The 19,559-nt window shown below is 37.2% G+C and overlaps 1 protein-coding gene and 2 long non-coding RNA genes across 6 annotated transcripts; all 3 read right to left on the bottom strand.

The window, feature by feature from the left end:
* Positions 1-894: 894 nt before the first annotated feature.
* LOC140969217 (argininosuccinate lyase, chloroplastic-like) lies at positions 895-4,776 on the bottom strand. Of its 3 annotated transcripts, none has more exons than XM_073430493.1 (5): positions 4,541-4,776; positions 4,097-4,360; positions 3,541-3,663; positions 2,934-3,082; positions 895-1,366 (listed from the first exon to the last, which is right to left on the bottom strand). In XM_073430493.1, exons 1-5 carry the CDS (start codon positions 4,643-4,645, stop codon positions 1,024-1,026), a joined length of 984 nt encoding a protein of 327 aa, XP_073286594.1. In that variant the 5' UTR covers positions 4,646-4,776; the 3' UTR covers positions 895-1,023. The 3 variants fall into 3 exon arrangements, with proteins under 3 accessions (XP_073286594.1, XP_073286593.1, XP_073286592.1); XM_073430492.1 differs by having other exon boundaries at positions 3,541-3,648; positions 4,502-4,776; XM_073430491.1 differs by having other exon boundaries at positions 4,502-4,776.
* Positions 4,777-6,017: 1,241 nt separating this feature from the next.
* Positions 6,018-18,890, bottom strand: LOC140969228 (uncharacterized). Of its 2 annotated transcripts, none has more exons than XR_012173903.1 (3): positions 17,175-18,890; positions 7,004-7,274; positions 6,018-6,875 (listed from the first exon to the last, which is right to left on the bottom strand). It is a non-coding gene; the product is annotated as an uncharacterized lncRNA (long non-coding RNA). The 2 variants fall into 2 exon arrangements; XR_012173902.1 differs by having other exon boundaries at positions 7,004-8,012.
* On the bottom strand, positions 15,057-15,468 carry LOC140969219 (uncharacterized). Its single transcript, XR_012173901.1, has 2 exons — positions 15,369-15,468; positions 15,057-15,338 (listed from the first exon to the last, which is right to left on the bottom strand). It is a non-coding gene; the product is annotated as an uncharacterized lncRNA (long non-coding RNA).
* Positions 18,891-19,559: the final 669 nt, after the last annotated feature.

Consider the following 19,559-nt stretch of genomic DNA (forward strand, 5'->3'; position numbering starts at 1 on the left):
TTCTCTTCTTTCAGCGCCTCGTGATCAGTTTAAATCGATAGGACGATCTTCTCCTCTTTCAGCTAGGGGTAGGTACGAGACGGTATACCGTACCGAACTACGGTACCGTATACCGTACCGTAAATATGAGTATGGAATTTTTTCATACCGATACCGATACCGGAAATTCGGTATACCGCATATTCGGTATACCGAATTTTCGATATGAAAAATTTCGGTATACCGAACTTAAATTTAAAAAAAAATAATAAAAAAATTATTTTCGGTATTTCGGTACCAAAAAAAAATAATTACGTACCGATACCGATACCGAAAATTTCGGTATGGTATCATGCCGTACCGAAATTTTCGGTATATCGATTTTTTCGGTAATTTCGGTATTTTTTCGGTACGGTATTTCGATATTTCGATATTTCGGTATATTTTCCCGGCCCTAAATCGATAGGAATTGATATGCTATATTTGATAGGCCTGTATAATTTAATTGGGCCTGTATAATTTAATTTTAGTCGAAACACTATCATCTAAAGTTAAAAATTCGATTTAATCTTAGACTTTGATATATCTTGCAATCTCTGCAAAGTGCAAATCATTGACAATGGTGAAAGAGGATGTATTAATTTTTTGTCGGTTCACTAATTATATGTTGTACTCATCGGTCATTGCTTCTGAGTCAAACGAGGTGGGCCGGTTCACCAACAAGAGTTTAATTTCTGGCGTCTGGTGCTAATTCGACGTGTTCAATGAAAATGTAAACTAGCTTCTTCTTTGTTTGTCAAGCTCTCAAATAAACACGTTTGTTGATAATACACTTTTTATTCGCTCTATTTCTGATTTCAGATTTCAGATTTTGAAATATAATATTATTTCGCTTAAAATCTATTTGAAATAGAGTGACAAATACAAACTATAGGCTTTATTGCATATACTGACACACAGAAAAAGTTGATGTCAAATGAAAAGTCTGAAGTGTAAAAGTAAGTGATTCTAAAAAGTTCATACGACCAAAGTACAAAAAAAAGATCAATAGATGCTGAACTTAAAGCCCACTTTCTCAATTTTAACGTTGACCAAAGCTGGAAATCCTGCCTCTTTCCAGTCTCTTATAGCTCCCACGATTTCTCTCTCGATAGCATGATGAGTTTTATAAACCAAATACAAGCCTACCACACCTCCCGTAACCAGACCAACTCCGGCAAGTGTTCTGCTCCATATGCCACTCCCTCCTCTCCCTCTTCCACCTGATCCTTCATCATTGTCTTCGCTTGACAGGCCTCTCCCTCCTCCGCTTGATCCTTCAACATTGTCTTCGCTTGACAGGCCTCTCCCTCCTCCGCTTGCTCCTTCAACGTTGTCTTCGCTTGGCCTGTCAGTGTAAAAAATAGGTTGAGAAGGAGAACACATTTTCCGTCGCTATTCAATTTGATACGACGGTTTTCATATTATGCGCTATTTTTTCTACAGAATTTCAAAACCGTCGCTAATTTAGCGACGATTTGCATAATTTCGTCGCTAAATTCAAAATAAACCGTCGCTAATTGGCACACGGTTTTCAAAAACCATGATAATTTGAACCGTGGGCAAATTTAATTCAGCAACGGTTTTTCAAAAATCGTCACTAAATTAGCAATGTTTTTCTAAACCGTCGTAATTTACCTACAGTTTTCAAAAAACCGTGGCAAAGTTCAAGATCAAGATTCATCTCCGATCCAAGATTGCTTAATTCTCACTCCGTATTTTCTAGGTAAAGGTATAATAAAAGTATAGCATACTAACGCTCATTGATGAACATGATCGATAAATAATGCTTTTGGCGAGGGAGAATGAATCAAAACAGCGATGGGTTCCCTATCAATCTGCAAGTATTCAAGATTCACGTAGAAATATAGAAAGGGAGACTGTTGCTTTGATAAAATATCTGAAGTTAAATTCATTTAATTATGGTAAGTAAATTCCCGAGTTATTAAAATTTGATTTTTCTTGATCATATTAAATAAAAAAATAGCTCAAATCAATTGAAACCAATTCAATAGAGCTGTCAAACAAGATGGGCTGGTTCACCAACTTGGCGTTTGATGGGGTTTCCAAAACTAGTGGTATAAAATTTTGTTATTATTTTCACTCCAAAACTAGTGGTATAAATTTGTTAAACAAAATAATAAAAAGACTCATCATCATTATTTTACATTAACTAATAAAACACACGAGAAAATTTTCAAAATATGCAATACAAATAGAGAAATTAATTGAGAAACTTTACATTATTTTAATAAAAATCATCTCAATTTATCACTACCTTTATAAATATTAGTTTTAAAATGTAGAAAAAGAAGTCACATGCTTGTCGTGTGATAAATAAAGGTATTTTAGTATTTTTAGCTAAGCTGACAAGGAGCTAAAACAAATAAACATTGTTAGTCAGAGACTGAATCTTGATTTTATTTATGTAAGGACTGAATCATAACTTCTCTTTTGACAGAGGGATTTTAGAGTAACTATCCCATTAAAATAACATGGTTGAGCTTTGATCATAGCACACAAGAAATTCTGGGAATATATTTGTTTTTTTGGCAGGGGAATGTTCAAAATACCCAATCAATAAAAACAAAAAAAAAATACACACCAAACAATCTGGGAGAAGTAGATTCTATAGCATCTCAACTGATAAAACTAGCCAAAGAATTTATCTGAAAAATTATGATTACTTCTTTTATAAAGACAATATTTAGTGTAATTGCACAGGGCAGCTTTGGAAGCTCATTTCAGTAACCAATAAGGCATCTCAATTAATTTGAACTAAACCTGGCTTCACAAAACCTAGCAAAGGGTAATAAAATCACAATTATGGACAATGTACAGGCACTTAAGACATCATGTACAGGGAAATGCGCTGAATGTATATTTAATGAGCGCCGAGGATATATGGTCCATACCTGTTTCTCATGGGGGCAATGAAACCCAGAGCCCCAGAATTCATAAATCTATCCACGGGCAGGCCAGTACCAGCTAATGCACACGCACCCAGGGCAAAAAAATTCATTCCCTTTCGACAATCCAGCAAACGGCCTGCATCTCGTGCAAGCTGCAACATATTTGTTTAACAAACGATTAGCATCATGTCAGTTGAGTATAAGATTAGAGCATCTATTACAGATAAAAAAATATAATATCCTCTCAGCCATAAAAAAAACTGCGTACTTACTTAGGGAAATATGCACATGACACAAAGGTAGAAAATGTCGGAATGCGAGAACAAAGGAAAATCGAGCATGGGAACCAAACATCCGAGGCATGGAAACTTGGCTAGTTTATAAAAGAATTTCATTTGTACCATAATCCATTAATTAAAACATATATTCCTATGAATTCTAACTAGAAAATTCTTCTGGTGTAGGAGCAAAATAAGTAAAAACCGACCAACAATATCAAGTAAAAAAATGAAAGTTAACTTCAAAACAATGAAATAGAAAGGAATTTTTCCATGAACGATTATGTTTGAAATAATAGAGTGGACGAGTTTCCACAAATGAAGCAACTAACCTGCTCGACAAATGCTAGACAAAGATGTTGCAGTAAAACAGGTTGTGCCCGTTGCAAATGAGTATAAGCAGGAACTATCAGTCTCAGTCCCTCATTTTTCAAAGCCAGCTTCACCAGCGCAACCTGTAGATTTTACAGAAAACGAAACCAAGTGAGATGAGTGAAAATTGAAAGCACTGTAATCACGCTAGATTAATAAAAACTAAGCGAACATTGGCAATTGATCCTTGATGAGTAATCACATGCTACAATTGTTTAAATGATACGGCAAAAATTGACAATTGGTGTTTTCAAAAAAAAATTGAAACAACAATGTCAACTAAAACTTCCGCCAGAAAAAAAAAAGCTGTACTAAATACTGGGGTAGCACAAATCATTTAGGTTAATAACATATTTGATTCTCCCTTCAAAAAAAAAAAATAACATATTTGATTCTAAGTGGTGTACCTCACTAAGACAGTTTTAGTGTGAATTCTCAACAAAGCACTACCAATGTGAATCTCATTAAAGTTGATGAAGTTGTGATATAGTAAAACAAGCCAAAAAGTCACCCAACCTGAAGGTGCTTAACACTCGTTACAATACTATCAATTGCATCACGACACCAGTGGCGAAAGTCAGTGCAAATTTGATCGTTTCTGCTGCGAGCAGCGTGAAGCTTCCATTCAGGTTCACCAACCAAGTCAGTAACCGCTGCTTCGATGTTCATGTGGACATCCTCTCTGTCGGTCCTCCACACAATCTTTCCTCTCTCAATCTGCCCCTCAATCTCATTAAGACCTTTCAAAATGCCATTCTTTTCGTCTTCAGTAATCAATCCCTGCAATTACATCATACAATAAGACTACCAATGTAACATTTTTACAATAATCGTGTCACAGTAAACAAAAAATTCGATTTTGAGGTCGACAGGAAGAAACAATGATAAATTCATTTGCAGGTAATTAAGAAGAAAAAGAACCTTAAGAAAAAGCATTGACGCGTGCTCGCGGCTGCTCACAATGTCATTCTTGTAAAGGTCTTTGTCGATGGAGATCGACTCCGTTAATTTCTCCACAGTGTCCCCAAATCGTACTTCCCACAGCTTGACTTCCTTGGAAACCATCTTCACGGCGGCTGGCGAGAAGAACGGCGGTGGATTGAGATAGGTAAATTGGGGCTTCTGGGAGTGGGGATTAGGAGGACCTGGTGTTGAAGGATGGGAAAAGCGCAGAGCGTGAAAATCAGTGTTTTCTTAACATGCTTATATAGTATTAATAATATATATAACATACATATAAATAAACAAATATATATATTTATCAAAGTTTAAAAATTAAATAAATATATACATATATTAAAATAATAATTATAATTGTATATTTTTTAATAATAAAAAACAAATTAATTTTTTTAAAAATAAATTAAGTAAACTCTAATAATATTTTAATAAAATCAAAATTTCAAATAATCATGTATATGTATAACCAAATAATAAATTTAATCTTTCAAAATAAAAAATAAAAAATTTAAGGTTTAAAAAAATTTAAAAAAATTAATTTTTTCAAAAAAATCGAAAATCGGTTGTTGACCGATAAACGGTTTTTGAGTATGTTCTAAATCGAACCGAACATGTGACTAGTTTTCGGTTGAATCAGTCAAATCGGTCTATCCGATTCATATTTTATAACACTTGTTTGGAGAAGGACGAGAACAAGTGTAGAGCGTCTGTGAACAATAATGACTCCATTTAATAAGTCAAATACCCAAAATTCGACTCTTATAAGATTTTAATAACATATATGGGATCTTTATATTGTCATCCCAAATTTATTATTTTTAAAAACAAAATTCATATAACTAAAAAAATATTTATTTTTGAAAAAAAATTGCAAAACAAAATCGATATATGAATGAAGATCTTATAAACGTCGGTAGTTTATTTTTTTGAAATTATCTCCAAGCTCTAGAAACAAGTGATAGCGTGTATGTTTCGAACACCGACCATCGAGGTACCAGACTGATAAATCAATACTCAGAATCACAAAATTAGGTTAAAGACAAGATATCATGGTTCATGTTAGACTGATCGATCAGGTTCATACTTGGAACAAAAAATAACATTTTTTTATGTCGAAACGAGTCGGATATCCGTCTCACATAAAATAATTCTTGAAACGATCTCATATTAACATCATTTGGGTTCAACTTCTAAGTTAATCCCAACTTTTTGTTAGTTCATACAGCATATTTCCAAGATTTCAATATTTTATGAAGTAAGACTTAAAGATTTTAGTGAAAACATATGTCATTGACCCAATAAATAAGCTATTTGGAAAAAAAATAAAGAGAACAGTTTTCACTTAAATCATTGTTTAAAACTAAAAGATATCAATTTTGGTGTAAAACAATTGTCTTTTTAAGTGTTGTTTATTTAATATTTTCTTATAGTGTAAAATAAAGAGTCATAAGTACATCATACATCGGGCAGACCCAGACAAGGAACAAATCATAACATATCAATCACAGTAGCATACCATATAAGTTACTTAATTTAGTACATTATAAATGGATGATGTAGGAAGATACAAGTATAGACAATGAAAACCATAAACCTTGATCTTTAAAATAAAGTATCCACCGAGGGGACTTCACCATCAAATATCATAGCATTCCTAACTTTCCAAATGCATAAACGATGCTTGAGAAGGCGAACAAAGGAGATTTATTCATAGGGGAAGACATGTTGTAGGCACACTTGAACAACTTCAAAGCAGCACGAATGGTAGACATGGAATACTGCATGCGAAGCCAATCTTTAATCATGTTCCATAAATGTCTACAAAAATGACACTAGATGATCAATAGACTCCAAGTGCCCAGAGCATAGAATTCTTGTCGGCAAGGAAATGGAGACGGTCTCTAGCGAGAAGCTTTTCTTTCGCACAAAACCACATGATGAAGGCATGCTTTGGCAAGAAGATACATGGATTCCAGACAACAGTTGTCCAAGGGATAGGAAACAAAGGAGGCACAAGAACTAGGTTGAATAGAAAAGAATAGGCTTGACTAGATCCCGTGGAAGAGTATCACTTAGAAAGGAGGCTAACGGTGGCATCAATAGAATCGATACACAACACTAATTCATCACGAATAGCAAGAAACTTCTTAATCAAGGGGGAGTATAAAATCTTAGGCTCCCAAGGCCAAACATCAACATGAGACAAGTAAACAAGATGTATCCCCTTTACCCAAAGAGAGTCGGCTTTCGAATGGATGCTCCAGAGAATCTTTACTAGCAATGCTTTATTCCAAATTCGAAGTTCACGAAGGCGCACACCACCAAGGTCCTCAGGCTGCCAAAGGGAAATCCTAACAATAGGATAATGCTTAGAGTTCCAAACAAATCCACAGCATATGGAGTACAACATGTCAATGATCCCAAAAAGAATAGGCAAAATCAAAAGCCAATAACATTATGTACCTTACAAGACCGACCGGGTGGTGAGCTCAAATTCTCCCGCATAGGAAAGAGGTTTTTGGGGCCAAGAAGACAACCGTCGAACGATGGTATCAATGAGAGTGTAGTAATCTGATGCACACAATCTATCTGTTGCAAGAGGAATACCAAGATATTGAAGGGCAAAGTACCCTCCGAGAAGCTCGTATGCTGAATAACAGAGAGCTTGAGGTCATCATCCATGCATGCCATAGATATCGAAGATTTCAGCTTGTTAACCGTAAGCCCTACACACCTACTAAAAGTGTCCAAACAAGAGACCATAATAGAGATCGAAAGTAAGTCTCCACGAGAAAAAATGAGAAGATTGTGGGCATAAGCAAGATGTGTAATACCAATGTGCTGACACCTAGGTTAGAAGTAATAATATGTGCCAAAAGTAGCTCTTCCAATGAGTCTCGAGAGATATTCCACACAAATATCAAAGAGGAAGGGAGGCATAGGATCCCTTTGTCACAAAACACTCTTGCCTTTGAAGAATCCATGTAAACCACCGCCAAGAAAAAAAAAAGAATGAGTGCACACACACACTCAACAATCCAAGCCACAAATACTTGAGGGAAGCCAAGGCCCAACAGAATATCATGCGGGAATACCGAACTCACCGAGTCAAAAGCCTTATGAAGATCAATTTTAAAAATTCAACGAGAGATCCATTTATGAAAATATTTCCGAAGTAATTCTTGCACCAAATGAATATTATCATAGATGAGGCATCCACTAATGAAACAACCCTGAGCCGTGTTAATAATAAAATCAAGCACTGCTGAAATTCTAGTCGCAATAATCTTCGTAACAAATTTTACATTACATTACAACAAGAGATCGACCGAAATTCAGTCACACGAGAAGCGTGGGAAGACTTCGGAACAAGCGCAGTAGCCGAATGGTTAAGTTGCTTCAATAAAGAAACAGAAGAGAAGAACTTCATAACCGCTGAGCAAAAGTCGTCTTTAATGATATCCCAAGAAACCTTAAAGATTTATGTATTAAAATCATTAGACCCAGGGGCTTTAATATCACCGATATAAAAAAAATCATAGAATATCGTCAAAATTAATCGAAGATAATAGGAAATCATGTTGTTCATTGTCCCAAAAAAGGTCAGAGTGTGCAACAGATAAATCAACATCATCAGAAGGTAGAGAGGCTCTCAATAAAGATGAATAATGGTCGTCAAATAGCCTAGCAATTTGTTCATTATCCGTCACATTCGAACAATCATCAAGCATAAGAAAACATGCAATAGCATTATGTTTAGCATTCCTTCTAGCAAGATTATGAAAAAACCGAGTACAATGATCCCTGTCACGCCCCGAGACGGGGTTTGGTTGACACCGGCGTTGCTCTCAAATTTACATTCGAAAACAACAAGCCTTAGAAGTACAGAATTCAGAAACCAGTCTTTTATTCATAATACTGAATATTCAATGTCTGATACAACTCTATTAATAACGTTTTACAGCAGAAATGTAAAACCAGAAATACAATGTCTGAACAGATGCAGCGGAATATAAAGTATAAATCAGAACTGAGAACAACGATCTTCATCACCAGCTCCAAAATTGAATCTGCTCTTCTTCTTCTAACTTTTCTTCCTCGTTCTTATCTGAGATCGGTTTGGTGGGTGAGTGATATGGTTGTCACTCAGTAAGCAAGGTCGGGAATAACTCCCAGTTTTATAAATCCCATTTTACAGAAACAGTAACACAATAACATATAGAAAATTCTTATTTCGGAACAGAAGTAAGAATTCAGAAATCACAGGTTTCAGAACAGAAATTAGAAATAGTAAGCACTGAGCACGTTAGTGAATTTCATGGCTAAACTGATATCAGTCCCCTATATGTTCTCTCCTCTAAGGGGTGAGGCCAGAATCAGAATCAGAATTCAGAAATATTCAGAATATATATTCCTACCATTAGTTCACTAGGGAGTTTCAGTGTTTCGAAATCAGATATCAGAAATCAACATAAAATATGCTTTAAAACAGATATTATCAAACTGATTTCAAGATATTTATACATAAACCCACTTACCGTAATTTGCTAGAGTTTCGGTTGAAGTCTACTGGAAATCTGGTTGTTCTCGCTACTGGATTTTACAGCTCAAACAAGGCACTCTCTTAGCTCGAAAATTTAAGTAATACTCTCAAGATTTGTGTAACACCAAATCAGATACTTGAGGGTGTTATTTATAGGTCAAAATCTGACTGTTAGCCTCCCTATTAATGACCATAATCTGTCATTAACAGCCTTTATTCCGTGTTAATGCTTCAGTTACAAGTCTAAGCTGAATCAGTAACTGTTTGCTGGAATTCGCTCTTCTGCTGCTGGATTCTGTCTGCTGGATTCTAATCTGCTGGAAAAATACCAGCTTCTGAAATAATAGCTTCTGCTGGAAATCCGTCAGCTGGAAAATATCATTTTCTGAATTATTGACTGCTACTGGAATTGTTAGTTTCTGTTGAAATTTTCCATTGCTATTGAATATTGCTAGCTGCTGCGAGAATGCTAGCTGCTGGAAATTCGGGTTCTCACATCCCTCCCTCCTTATGAGAAGTTTCGTTCCCGAAACTTGGTTATACATGATTCTCAAAAAGATGAGGGTATTGTGCTCGCATCTTTTCTTCCAATTCCCAAGTAGCTTCTCTTTCGGTGTGATTGGACCATTGTACTTTGACATATTGAATAGTTCGTTGTCTCAGTACTTGGTCTTTGAAATCCACAGTTCGAATCGGAATTTCTTCATACTTCAGTTCTTCATTTAGATTTCCCTCCACCAGAAGTGGTCCAGCTTCCAGAATATGACTTGGATCAGAAATATATCTCCTCAGCTGCGAGACGTGGAATACATTGTGAATTCTTGACATGTCGGGTGGGAGTGCTAATCTATAATCAAGAGTTCCCACTTTCTCAAGAATTTCAAATGGTCCGACGTATCTGGGCTTCAGTTTCCCAGCCTTATTGAATCGGACTACACCCTTCATGGGTGACACTTTCACATACGCCTTTTCTCCAACTTCAAATTCCACGGGTCTCCTTTTCAGGTCAACCCAGCTTTTCTGTCGATCTTGTGCAGCTTTTAATCTCTCCTTGATCACAAAAATTTTATCCACTGTTTCCTGGATTAGTTCGGGTCCAACGATGGCTTTTTCCCCTATTTCATCCCAATACAGTGGTGATCGACATTTTCGTCCATATAGAGCTTCGTATGGTGCCATTCTAATGCTGCTGTGGTAACTATTATTGTATGCGAGCTCGATTAAGGGCAGATGTTCGCTCCAATTACCATTGAAGTCTAGAGCACAAGCTCTCAGCATATCCTCAAGAGTTTGAAGTGTCCTCTCTGTTTGGCCGTCGGTCTGAGGGTGACAAGCCGTACTAAGCGTAACTTTAGTCCCCATAGCTTGTTGAAAGCTCTTCAAAAAACGGGACGTAAATCTAGGATCTCTGTCGGAAAGTATGCTAGCTGGAACTCCATTGCAATCGTACGATCTCATTCATGTACAATGTGGCTAGCTTGTCCAAATTATAGTTCATGCGGACAGGTAAGAAATGCGCAGATTTTGTGAGTTTATCTACGATTACCTATATTACGTCATGACCTTGTTTCGACTTTGGTAAACCAACTACAAAATCCATGGAAATATGTTCTCATTTCCATTCCAGGATTTCTAATGGTTGAAGAAGTCCACCAGGCCTCTGGTGTTCTGCCTTGACTTGCTGGCACACGTGACACTTAGAAACAAACATTGCCACGTCCTTCTTCATTCCACTCCACCAAAAATTTTTCTTCAAATCTCTGTACATCTTGGTACTGCCAGGATGGACTGAAAATTTTGACTTATGTGCTTCAGACATTACTTCTTGTCCAAGGTTATCGATGTCTGGTACACACAATCGTCCTTTCATCCACAAGATTCCTTTGTTGTCCGTCTCAAAATCTGGTGATTTTCCTTCTTCGGCTTGCTCTTTCAGTTTCACCAAAGCGGAATCTGTCTCTTGACTTATCTTGATTGTCTCTCTAAAACAAGGTTGTGCTGAAAGTGATGCCAGGATTACCTTACTTGCATTCTTTCGACTTAAAGTATCTGCTACTTTGTTGGCTTTGCCTGGATGGTAGCTTATTGTTAAGTCGTAATCCTTCATGAGTTCAATCCACCGTCTTTGTCTCATATTGAGTTCCTTTTGAGTGAACAAATACTTGAGACTTTGGTGATCAGTGAAAATCTCACACTTGGCTCCATAAAGATAATGTCTCCAAATTTTTAGCGCGAACACCACTGCAGCTAGTTCAAGGTCATGTGTTGGGTAATTCTGTTCATACGGCTTCAACTGCCTTGACGCGGATGCAATCACCCTTCCCTCTTGCATGAGTACACATCCTAAGCCTCCTTTAGATGCATCACTGTAGATGGTGAAGTCTTTGCCGTCAGTTGGCAATACCAACACCGGAGTGGAGGTAAGCTTCTTCTTCAAAGTCTCGAAGCTTTGCTCACATTCTTCACTCCATTGAAATTTAGAGTTCTTCTGTGTGAGCTTGGTGAGAGGTATGACTATTGAAGAAAATCCTTCAACAAATTTCCGTTAATAGCCTGCTAATTCCAAGAAACTTCTAATTTCTGTCACATTCTTTGGTCTAGGCCAATCTAAGATTGCCTCTACTTTCTTAGGGTCCACAGATACTCCTGCTGCTGAGATTACGTGCCCCAAGAATGTGACGCTCTCTAGCCAAAATTCGCATTTCTTGAACTTGGCGTAAAGTTCCTTTTCTGTCAGCGTCTGGAGGGTGAGGCGAAGATGTTCCTCATGATCTTCCTTACTTTGTGAATACACAAGGATGTCGTCTATGAATACAACTACAAACCTATCAAGGTAAGGTTTGAAGACTCTATTCATGAGGTCCATGAATGCTGCCGGGGCATTGGTCAGTCCAAACGGCATTACCGTAAACTCGTAATGGCCGTATCTTGTCCTGAAGGCTGTTTTAGGAATATCTTCTGCTTTGACCTTCAGTTGGTGATAGCCTGACCTTAAGTCGAGCTTGGAAAAGACTGTAGCTCCTTTGAGTTGGTCAAACAGATCATCTATTCGTGGAAGTGGGTAGTTATTCTTGATTGTGATCTTATTCAGTTCTCTGTAATCGATACACAATCTCATGCTTCCGTCCTTCTTCTTTACGAACAGGATAGGAGCTCCCCACGGGGATGCGCTTGGTCGGATTTGCTTCTTATCCAACAACTCTTGAAGTTACTCTTTGAGTTCTTTTAATTCCGCTGGGGCCATTCTGTATGGTGCTTTTGAGATCGGTGCAGCCCCAGGAATCAAGTTGATCTCAAACTCCACTTCACGATCGGGGATTGTGCCCGGGAGTTCTTCAGGAATGACATCCGGAAACTCTTGTACTACCGAAATCTCTTCTAGTGCAAGTGCAACTTCTTGTTTTACCTCGCTTAACATGGCTAGGTAAACTTCTTCTCCCCTTTTCATGGCTTTCCAAGTTTGAGAAGCAGAAAGAAGAGTCTTTCGTTCTTTGGTCTTGCCATGAAATAAAATTTTCTCTTGGTGTGGAACTTGGATGGTTACCATCTTTCCATGACAGTCTACTAAAGCATGATTATTAGCTAACCAATCCATTCCAAGAATTACATCGAATTCCACCATGTTTAGTTGAATCATGTTTGCCTTGAAACTCTGATTATCTATGAGAACACCAATATCCCGATATAGAGTGCGAGTTTCTAAAATTCGATTTGCAGGAGTTGCTACTCTATATGGTTCTTCTAAGTTATCAGGCTTAGCTCCTAACTTCTTGGCAAATCTCTTAGACATGAATGAATGCGTAGCACCACAATCAAATAACACATAAGCAGGTATATTATTGATTAAAATGGTACCAGCTACGACATCATTGGAGTTGTCAGTCTCTTCTTGAGTGATAGCATAGACTCGAGCATTTGGCTTGTTCTCTTTAGGCTTGTTTGGTGTTGTTCCACCTGCTGGACCATTCCTTGGATCTGGAAGAGGGCATTGAGCAATGCGGTGGTCCATCTTTCCACAACGGAAACAAGCTCCAGAATTCCTACGGCATTCACCAGTGTGAGTGAATCCACAAGTTTGGCACTTGACTCCCTCTTTGCTTGATTGAGAAGGAGTGGTTCCTTTAGATGGAGAACTGGTGAATTGGTTACTTGAAAACCTAGGCTTCTTGAATTGTTGGCCCGGTTGGTACTGGCTTGATTGAGGACGTTTGAGTTTGTTCTCGCCTTCACGCCTCTTAATGTCATTCTCAGCCCTGATGGCGGCTCCCATCAATTCATTAAAACTATTGGGCTCGATAACCGCAAGGGCAGATTGAATACGGCTGTTCAATCCTTTCTTCAAGCGATGTATCTTCAAAGGCCTCGTCTCTCATGATGGTTGGGGAGTAAGTTCCCAATGAGTGGAACTTGGACGAATACTCCACCACTGTCATGTTTGGTTCTGGAACCAAGCTTTCAAATTCAGACAGCTTCTGCACTCGAACTGCTGTCGGAAAGTACTGCTTTAGAAATGCCTCTCTGAACCTTTGCCAAGTGATAGGTCCCGTTCCTAACATAGCTGGTGATACTCCTTCCCACCATTTGGCTGCTCTATCCACAAGAAAAGGTGTAATCACATCTACCTTGATTTCTTGTGGAACCTCAAGCAATCAAAGATGATTCTCCACCTCCTTCATCCAATTCTGTCCGACCTCGGGATCAGAACTTTCATCAAAGTTTGGGACTTTTGCTCTTCGGAGAGCCTCATAGTGCTGCTTAGTCCCATTCTGAGCTGGAGGTGGTGGCGGTGGCTGGTTAGCATTAGTGTTGACAAACCCTTGTAACGTGGTTGCCACAATCGTGGCTATAGCCATCAGATCCACCTGGCTGAGGCCAACTGCTGGTGGTGGTTGTTGTTGTGCATCTTCGTCATTGCGATTGTTGTTGCGGTTATTGTAACAAGGATTGCGATTATTTCTTACTGGTTTTCCGTCCATTTCCTACACATATGAAAGTTCTAAGGTTTTGGTAGAATATGGACTAAACAAAGGAAGCACAATGATTGAATAATTGCTCAAAATTTAAATATGAAACCAATGGATAGAAATAACTTTTATTGATTTCCCAAGAAAGTTCAATTACAATAGAACTTCGAAAATGAAAACAAAAATGCAAATGGAACAAGTGGTATTACAAAGAACTACTACTGACAGTCTAATCTATCACTTCTCCCAAATCTAAATCCATAGGATCCTCTTTGACTTCTACTTCTTCGGGATCCTCTTCAGGTTCTTCTTCATGATTGGCTATTACTGCTTGCAGATGTTCAATATGACCGTGCAGAACTGCATTCTGGTCACTAAGAACTACAACAGTGTTCTGCAACTCATGAATCTGAGCATTAGTCTGCTCACTATACTGGTTATGCTGGTGCACAAGTTGATGATTTTGATCATTAAGTACTTGGATCTTCTCAATCAAGTTATCGCGTAACTCGATGAACTCTACAACAGTCTCTTGAGAGGTTTCAAACTCTTCTTGAGCTTTCCTATTCCTCTCTTCTGTCTCATGCAGATGGTTAGCATAACTTTGAACATCATGTCTTAAGTGTTCTTCTCTACGCTGTAATTCATCCTTAGCCAGCTCTAAGCAATAGTTATGCCACTTGAGTTTCTCTATCTTCTTCTCTAAGCTCTTAATGTAGCTACTCTGATCAGCCATATCCTACATCCAAAACATGAGAGCCAAGGTTCAGAAGTGATCTCAAGAGTATAGGTCAAGTTATAGACAATTTCTGGAATGAACAGAATCAGTAAGCCTATAACATTTAATAGCAGAAAATAACTCAAAATTTTTCGGTCTCATAATTGCGTGAAAATTTTATTAAAAATCTTTCACATCAAGAACATGAAGTGTACCAAATTTGGTGCAAAAATACTAAGCCTTTTGGAAATGAAAATTCCTCAAAGTTTCAAAAAATTGGAAAATTTTACGGAAATGACGATATCACCATCTAAACGAAGGATTTTGGGGTTCTTCGGCGGTGCTAGAACAAAAGTTTAGTTATAGGTTAGGTTCTCCTCGTCGAGAGCTTTCCAACGCATACTTTTAATAGTAAAAATTCCTCATGGATCAAAAGTTATGCCCGTTTGAAGTTTGCGCGAAAAACACCTCAACTTCCATGCCATTTTGCAAGGTCTACTGCATGCTCCTGCGGGAATTCCCTATCTACTGCAACTCTGATGCTACTGCAATCAGTCTGCTGCTTTTTCAGCACTGTCTGCTGCTTTCCAGCACTGTTAGAACCAGTCTGCTGCATTCCGAGTCTACTGACCCAGTCTTCTGCATTCAGATCTACTGGTTCTCGCCTACTGGTTCTGGTTTCATCCTACTGTTTTTCGTCTACTGGTTTTAGTCTACTGAATTTTTTTTTCTACTTATTTCAGTAGCCTATTACAGTAGCTTATTTTCAGTAGTCTCTTACAGTAGTTTATTTTCAGTAACTTTCAGAACTTATTTTCAGAAGTCTATTTATTTTCAGAAGTCTATAAGAACTCATTATTTCTAGTTCCTCCTCCCCAGATTATGAAACCCGGTTTTGCTCTGATACCACTTCATTGTCACGCCCCGAGACGGGGTTTGGTTGACACCGGCGTTGCTCTCAAATTTACATTCGAAAACAACAAGCATCAGAAGTACAGAATTCAAAAACCAGTCTTTTATTCATAATACTTAATATTCAATGTCTGATACAACTCCATTAATAACGTTTTACAGCGGAAATGTAAAACCAGAAATACAATGTCTGAACAGATACAGCGAAATATAAAGTATAAATCAGAACTGAGAACAACGATCTTCATCACCAGCCCAAAAATTGAATCTGCTCTTCTTCTTCTAACTTTTCTTCCTCGTTCTTATCTGAGATGAATTTGGTGGGTGAGTGATATGGTTGTCACTCAGTAAGCAGGGGCGGGAATAACTCCCAGTTTTCGAAATCCCATTTTACAGAAACAGTAACACAATAACATATAGAAAATTCTTATTTCGGAACAGAAGTCAGAATTCAGAAATCAAAGGTTTCAGAACAGAAATCAGAAATAGTAAGCACTGAGCACGTTAGTGAATTTCATGGCTAAACTGATATCAGTCCCCTATATGTTCTCTCCTCTAAGGGGTGAGGCCAGAATCAGAATCAGAATTCAGAAATGTTCAGAATATATATTCCTACCATTAGTTCACTAGGGAGTTTCAGTGCTTCAAAATCAGATATCAGAAATCAACATAAAATATGCTTTAAAACAGATATTATCAAACTGATTTCAATATATTTATACATAAGCCCACTTACCGTAATTTGCTAGAGTTTCGGTTGAAGTCTACTGAAAATATGGTTGTTCTCGCTACTGGATTTTACAGCTCAAACAAGGCACTCTCTTAGCTCGAAAATTTAAGTAATACTTTCAAGATTTGTGTAACACCAAATCAGATACTTGAGGGTGTTATTTATAGGCCAAAATCTGACTGTTAGCCTCCCTATTAATGACCATAATCTGCCATTAACAGCCTTTATTCCGTGTTAATGCTTCAGTTACAAGTCTAAGCTGAATCAATAACTGTCTGCTGGAATTCGCTCTTCTGCTGCTGGATTCTGTCTGCTGGATTCTAATCTGCTGGAAAAATACCAGCTTCTGAAATAATAGCTTCTGCTGGAAATATCATCTTCTGAATTATTGACTGCTTCTGGAATTGTTAGTTTCTGCTGAAATTTTCCATTGCTATTGAATATTGCTAGTTGCTGCGAGAATGCTAGCTGCTGGAAATTCGGGTTCTCACAATCCCCATTCAAAATATAATTGCACTTGGTTTTTTGGGCAAAGAAAGCATTATCGGCATTCGAAAGTGACCAAGTAGTTTTATGCAAGATGGCAAGATAAATAAGATTAACTGATTCGGCTAGTGTTTGATTAAAAGCAACTGATTGGGCCGATTCTAAAAAACACTTAACTTCCTTGGCTCAAGTAAAAATGTGCGAGAAATGAGCCTCATTCAGTTTCTTAAGTTCATGTTTCAAGAATTTAAGTTTCGAACAAAAGATGAATTGGTGTGTACCTCCAACAGAGATGGACCATACACTCGAGACCAGGGAGAGAGTTTTCGTGTTGTGTCCACATATCGAAGAACCTAAATTGTCGCCGAAGTGCTGAAGATTTATGCAAAAGTGAAACCACAAAGGGAGAATGATTTGACAAGCATTCCCGACAAGGAACCCGTCAAAAGAATGAAAATATGTTGCCCACCATAGATCATTAACAAGGGTCCTGTCTAACTTGAAGGTCACCGAAGAAGTAAACCAAGTATAGAAACAACCAATAGAGTTTAAGTTAGTCAAGGCACTAAGAGAGCAACAATCCACATGTTCGCTCATCTCATGATCAGTGATTGGATCGACCATGTAATTTTTCTTCCATCTTAAAGACATTATTGAAGTCACCAAGCACAGCCCATGGATTCAAGATACCCGAACTAATATCAATAATACCATCCAAAGAAGCCTACGAGCAAATTTGGAATGCAACTCATAGACAAAAGTGGCATAGAAAGAGACATTGGTACGGAGACATGCCAGTGAACAATGGATGTGCTAAGCATCATAAGAGAGAACATGGAACCATATATGGATTCTAGACAATGAGAATACATTCATATATGCTAGCATCCAGATTATTAACTTGCAAAAACATAGGAAACATAGTACTCATAATCCAATCAACGAAGGAAGCCTTCAATTTTGTTTCCAAAATCCCAAGAACTTCCAACAATTGCGCAGACACAGAAGTTCTTTACTTTTTTGTTTTGTTTTAGAGGTTGATTAAAGCCCCTAATGTTCCAAGATGCTATCTTCATGGGGTGGAAGAGGGGGAGGAGGGTCATCCCCCTGACTCTTCCTTTTTTTTTCTTTGGTGTGACCACAACCTGTTTTGCAAGAAAGGGATCAATTTTCCAACAACTACATCTTTAACCTTGGGCTCCCGCTTTGGTAAGTGGACTTTCCAAAGGAGGGTCATTCACATGTTGCATTGAAGTAGAAAGAGAAGGAGGAGACAAGGGAGGGACATAAGCTTTCTCATACACCTTTTTTATAGAACAAGTCCCCAAAGAGCACTCAAAATCATCAACACAAATAAATTTGATATTAATAATTCCTAATGAGTGATGGGACAAGATAGAATGAGTGTGAGGGCTACTAACCAAATTCAAGAGAATAGGGATGATGCCATCATCACTAGTGTCCATATGAGCGAGAGCCTCAAAAGAGCCCGAGGAGACACTTTTCTCATCAACCGACCGATGGTTTGATTCTCAACAATTCTTGGAACATGGGGATTAGAGAAAGAATGGACTTCACCAAAGTCTTGATTTTTGCCAGCTGAGAAGTTAATATCAGCTTTCCAAAGAACATCTTCCACTTTATTTTTTCCAAAGAATGTGAGGGTCGAGTACAACAAAGAGGTGGGTGAGACGTGGGGTTATTCCTCATAGTAAATCGACAAAACTCATAGTTGTGTCCAAATCCATTATAAATGGAACAATTCTTTGGTTCATGATCATACCATACGACCTGATCAAAATTCATACCATCTGGAGCGGTGAGATGAATGCATCTCACCAATGGTACAGTGGTATCCACTTAAACTAAAACTCTAGCAAAGAAACAACGGGTGAACTTTTTATTAGTTAGATAATCGGTTTGAATTGGGTTACCAACTTGGGTTGCAATGTAGCTGATATAGAGAGGCTTCCAACATGAGAGTGGCAATTCGGGAAAGCTTAGGCCATCTCCAACCCATAAATCTATTTTGGTGCAGTTTATGCACCAAAATAGTGCAGTTTCTGCACCAAATATGACATTCATCTCCAACTCATTTACTTCAAATCTTACACTAAAAAGTATATTCTTAGAATATTCTTTTTGTTTACTATTTATTTAAAAATTTAACAATCCAAAATTTTGATAAAAAGAAATGAAGAACATGGACAACACGAAAATGACACATTTGGGAAATATTTTGGTGATTTTGGAGGATCGAGATCTAATTTAGGAGATTATTGATCATCTACTTTGTTTGTCATTTTTATGTTTTTATTCGCATTATTATCTTTGTGATTTTCAATTATGTATTATCTTCCAATTTGTATTTCAATTATGTATTATCTTTGTATTTCAATTGGGTATTGTAATTTTAATTTCAAAATTTTGCTGTTGGTTTTTCTGATATTTTATCAATTATATATTTACGAGAGTTAAAAATGTCAAAAATAAAATAAAAAACTAAAAATATTTTTATAAATTTTCTAATATAATTATAATTAATTTTTTTGTGTTTTAATTTTTATTATGAATTATATTTTATATCAACACAATTTAATTTTACTCATCAATTATATAATATTATTATTAAAAATATTTAATACATATTTATATTAATTAAAAAA

Source organism: Primulina huaijiensis, unplaced genomic scaffold, assembly GCF_012295235.1.
Source record: "Primulina huaijiensis isolate GDHJ02 unplaced genomic scaffold, ASM1229523v2 scaffold40277, whole genome shotgun sequence".
Taxonomy (NCBI): Eukaryota; Viridiplantae; Streptophyta; class Magnoliopsida; order Lamiales; family Gesneriaceae; genus Primulina; species Primulina huaijiensis.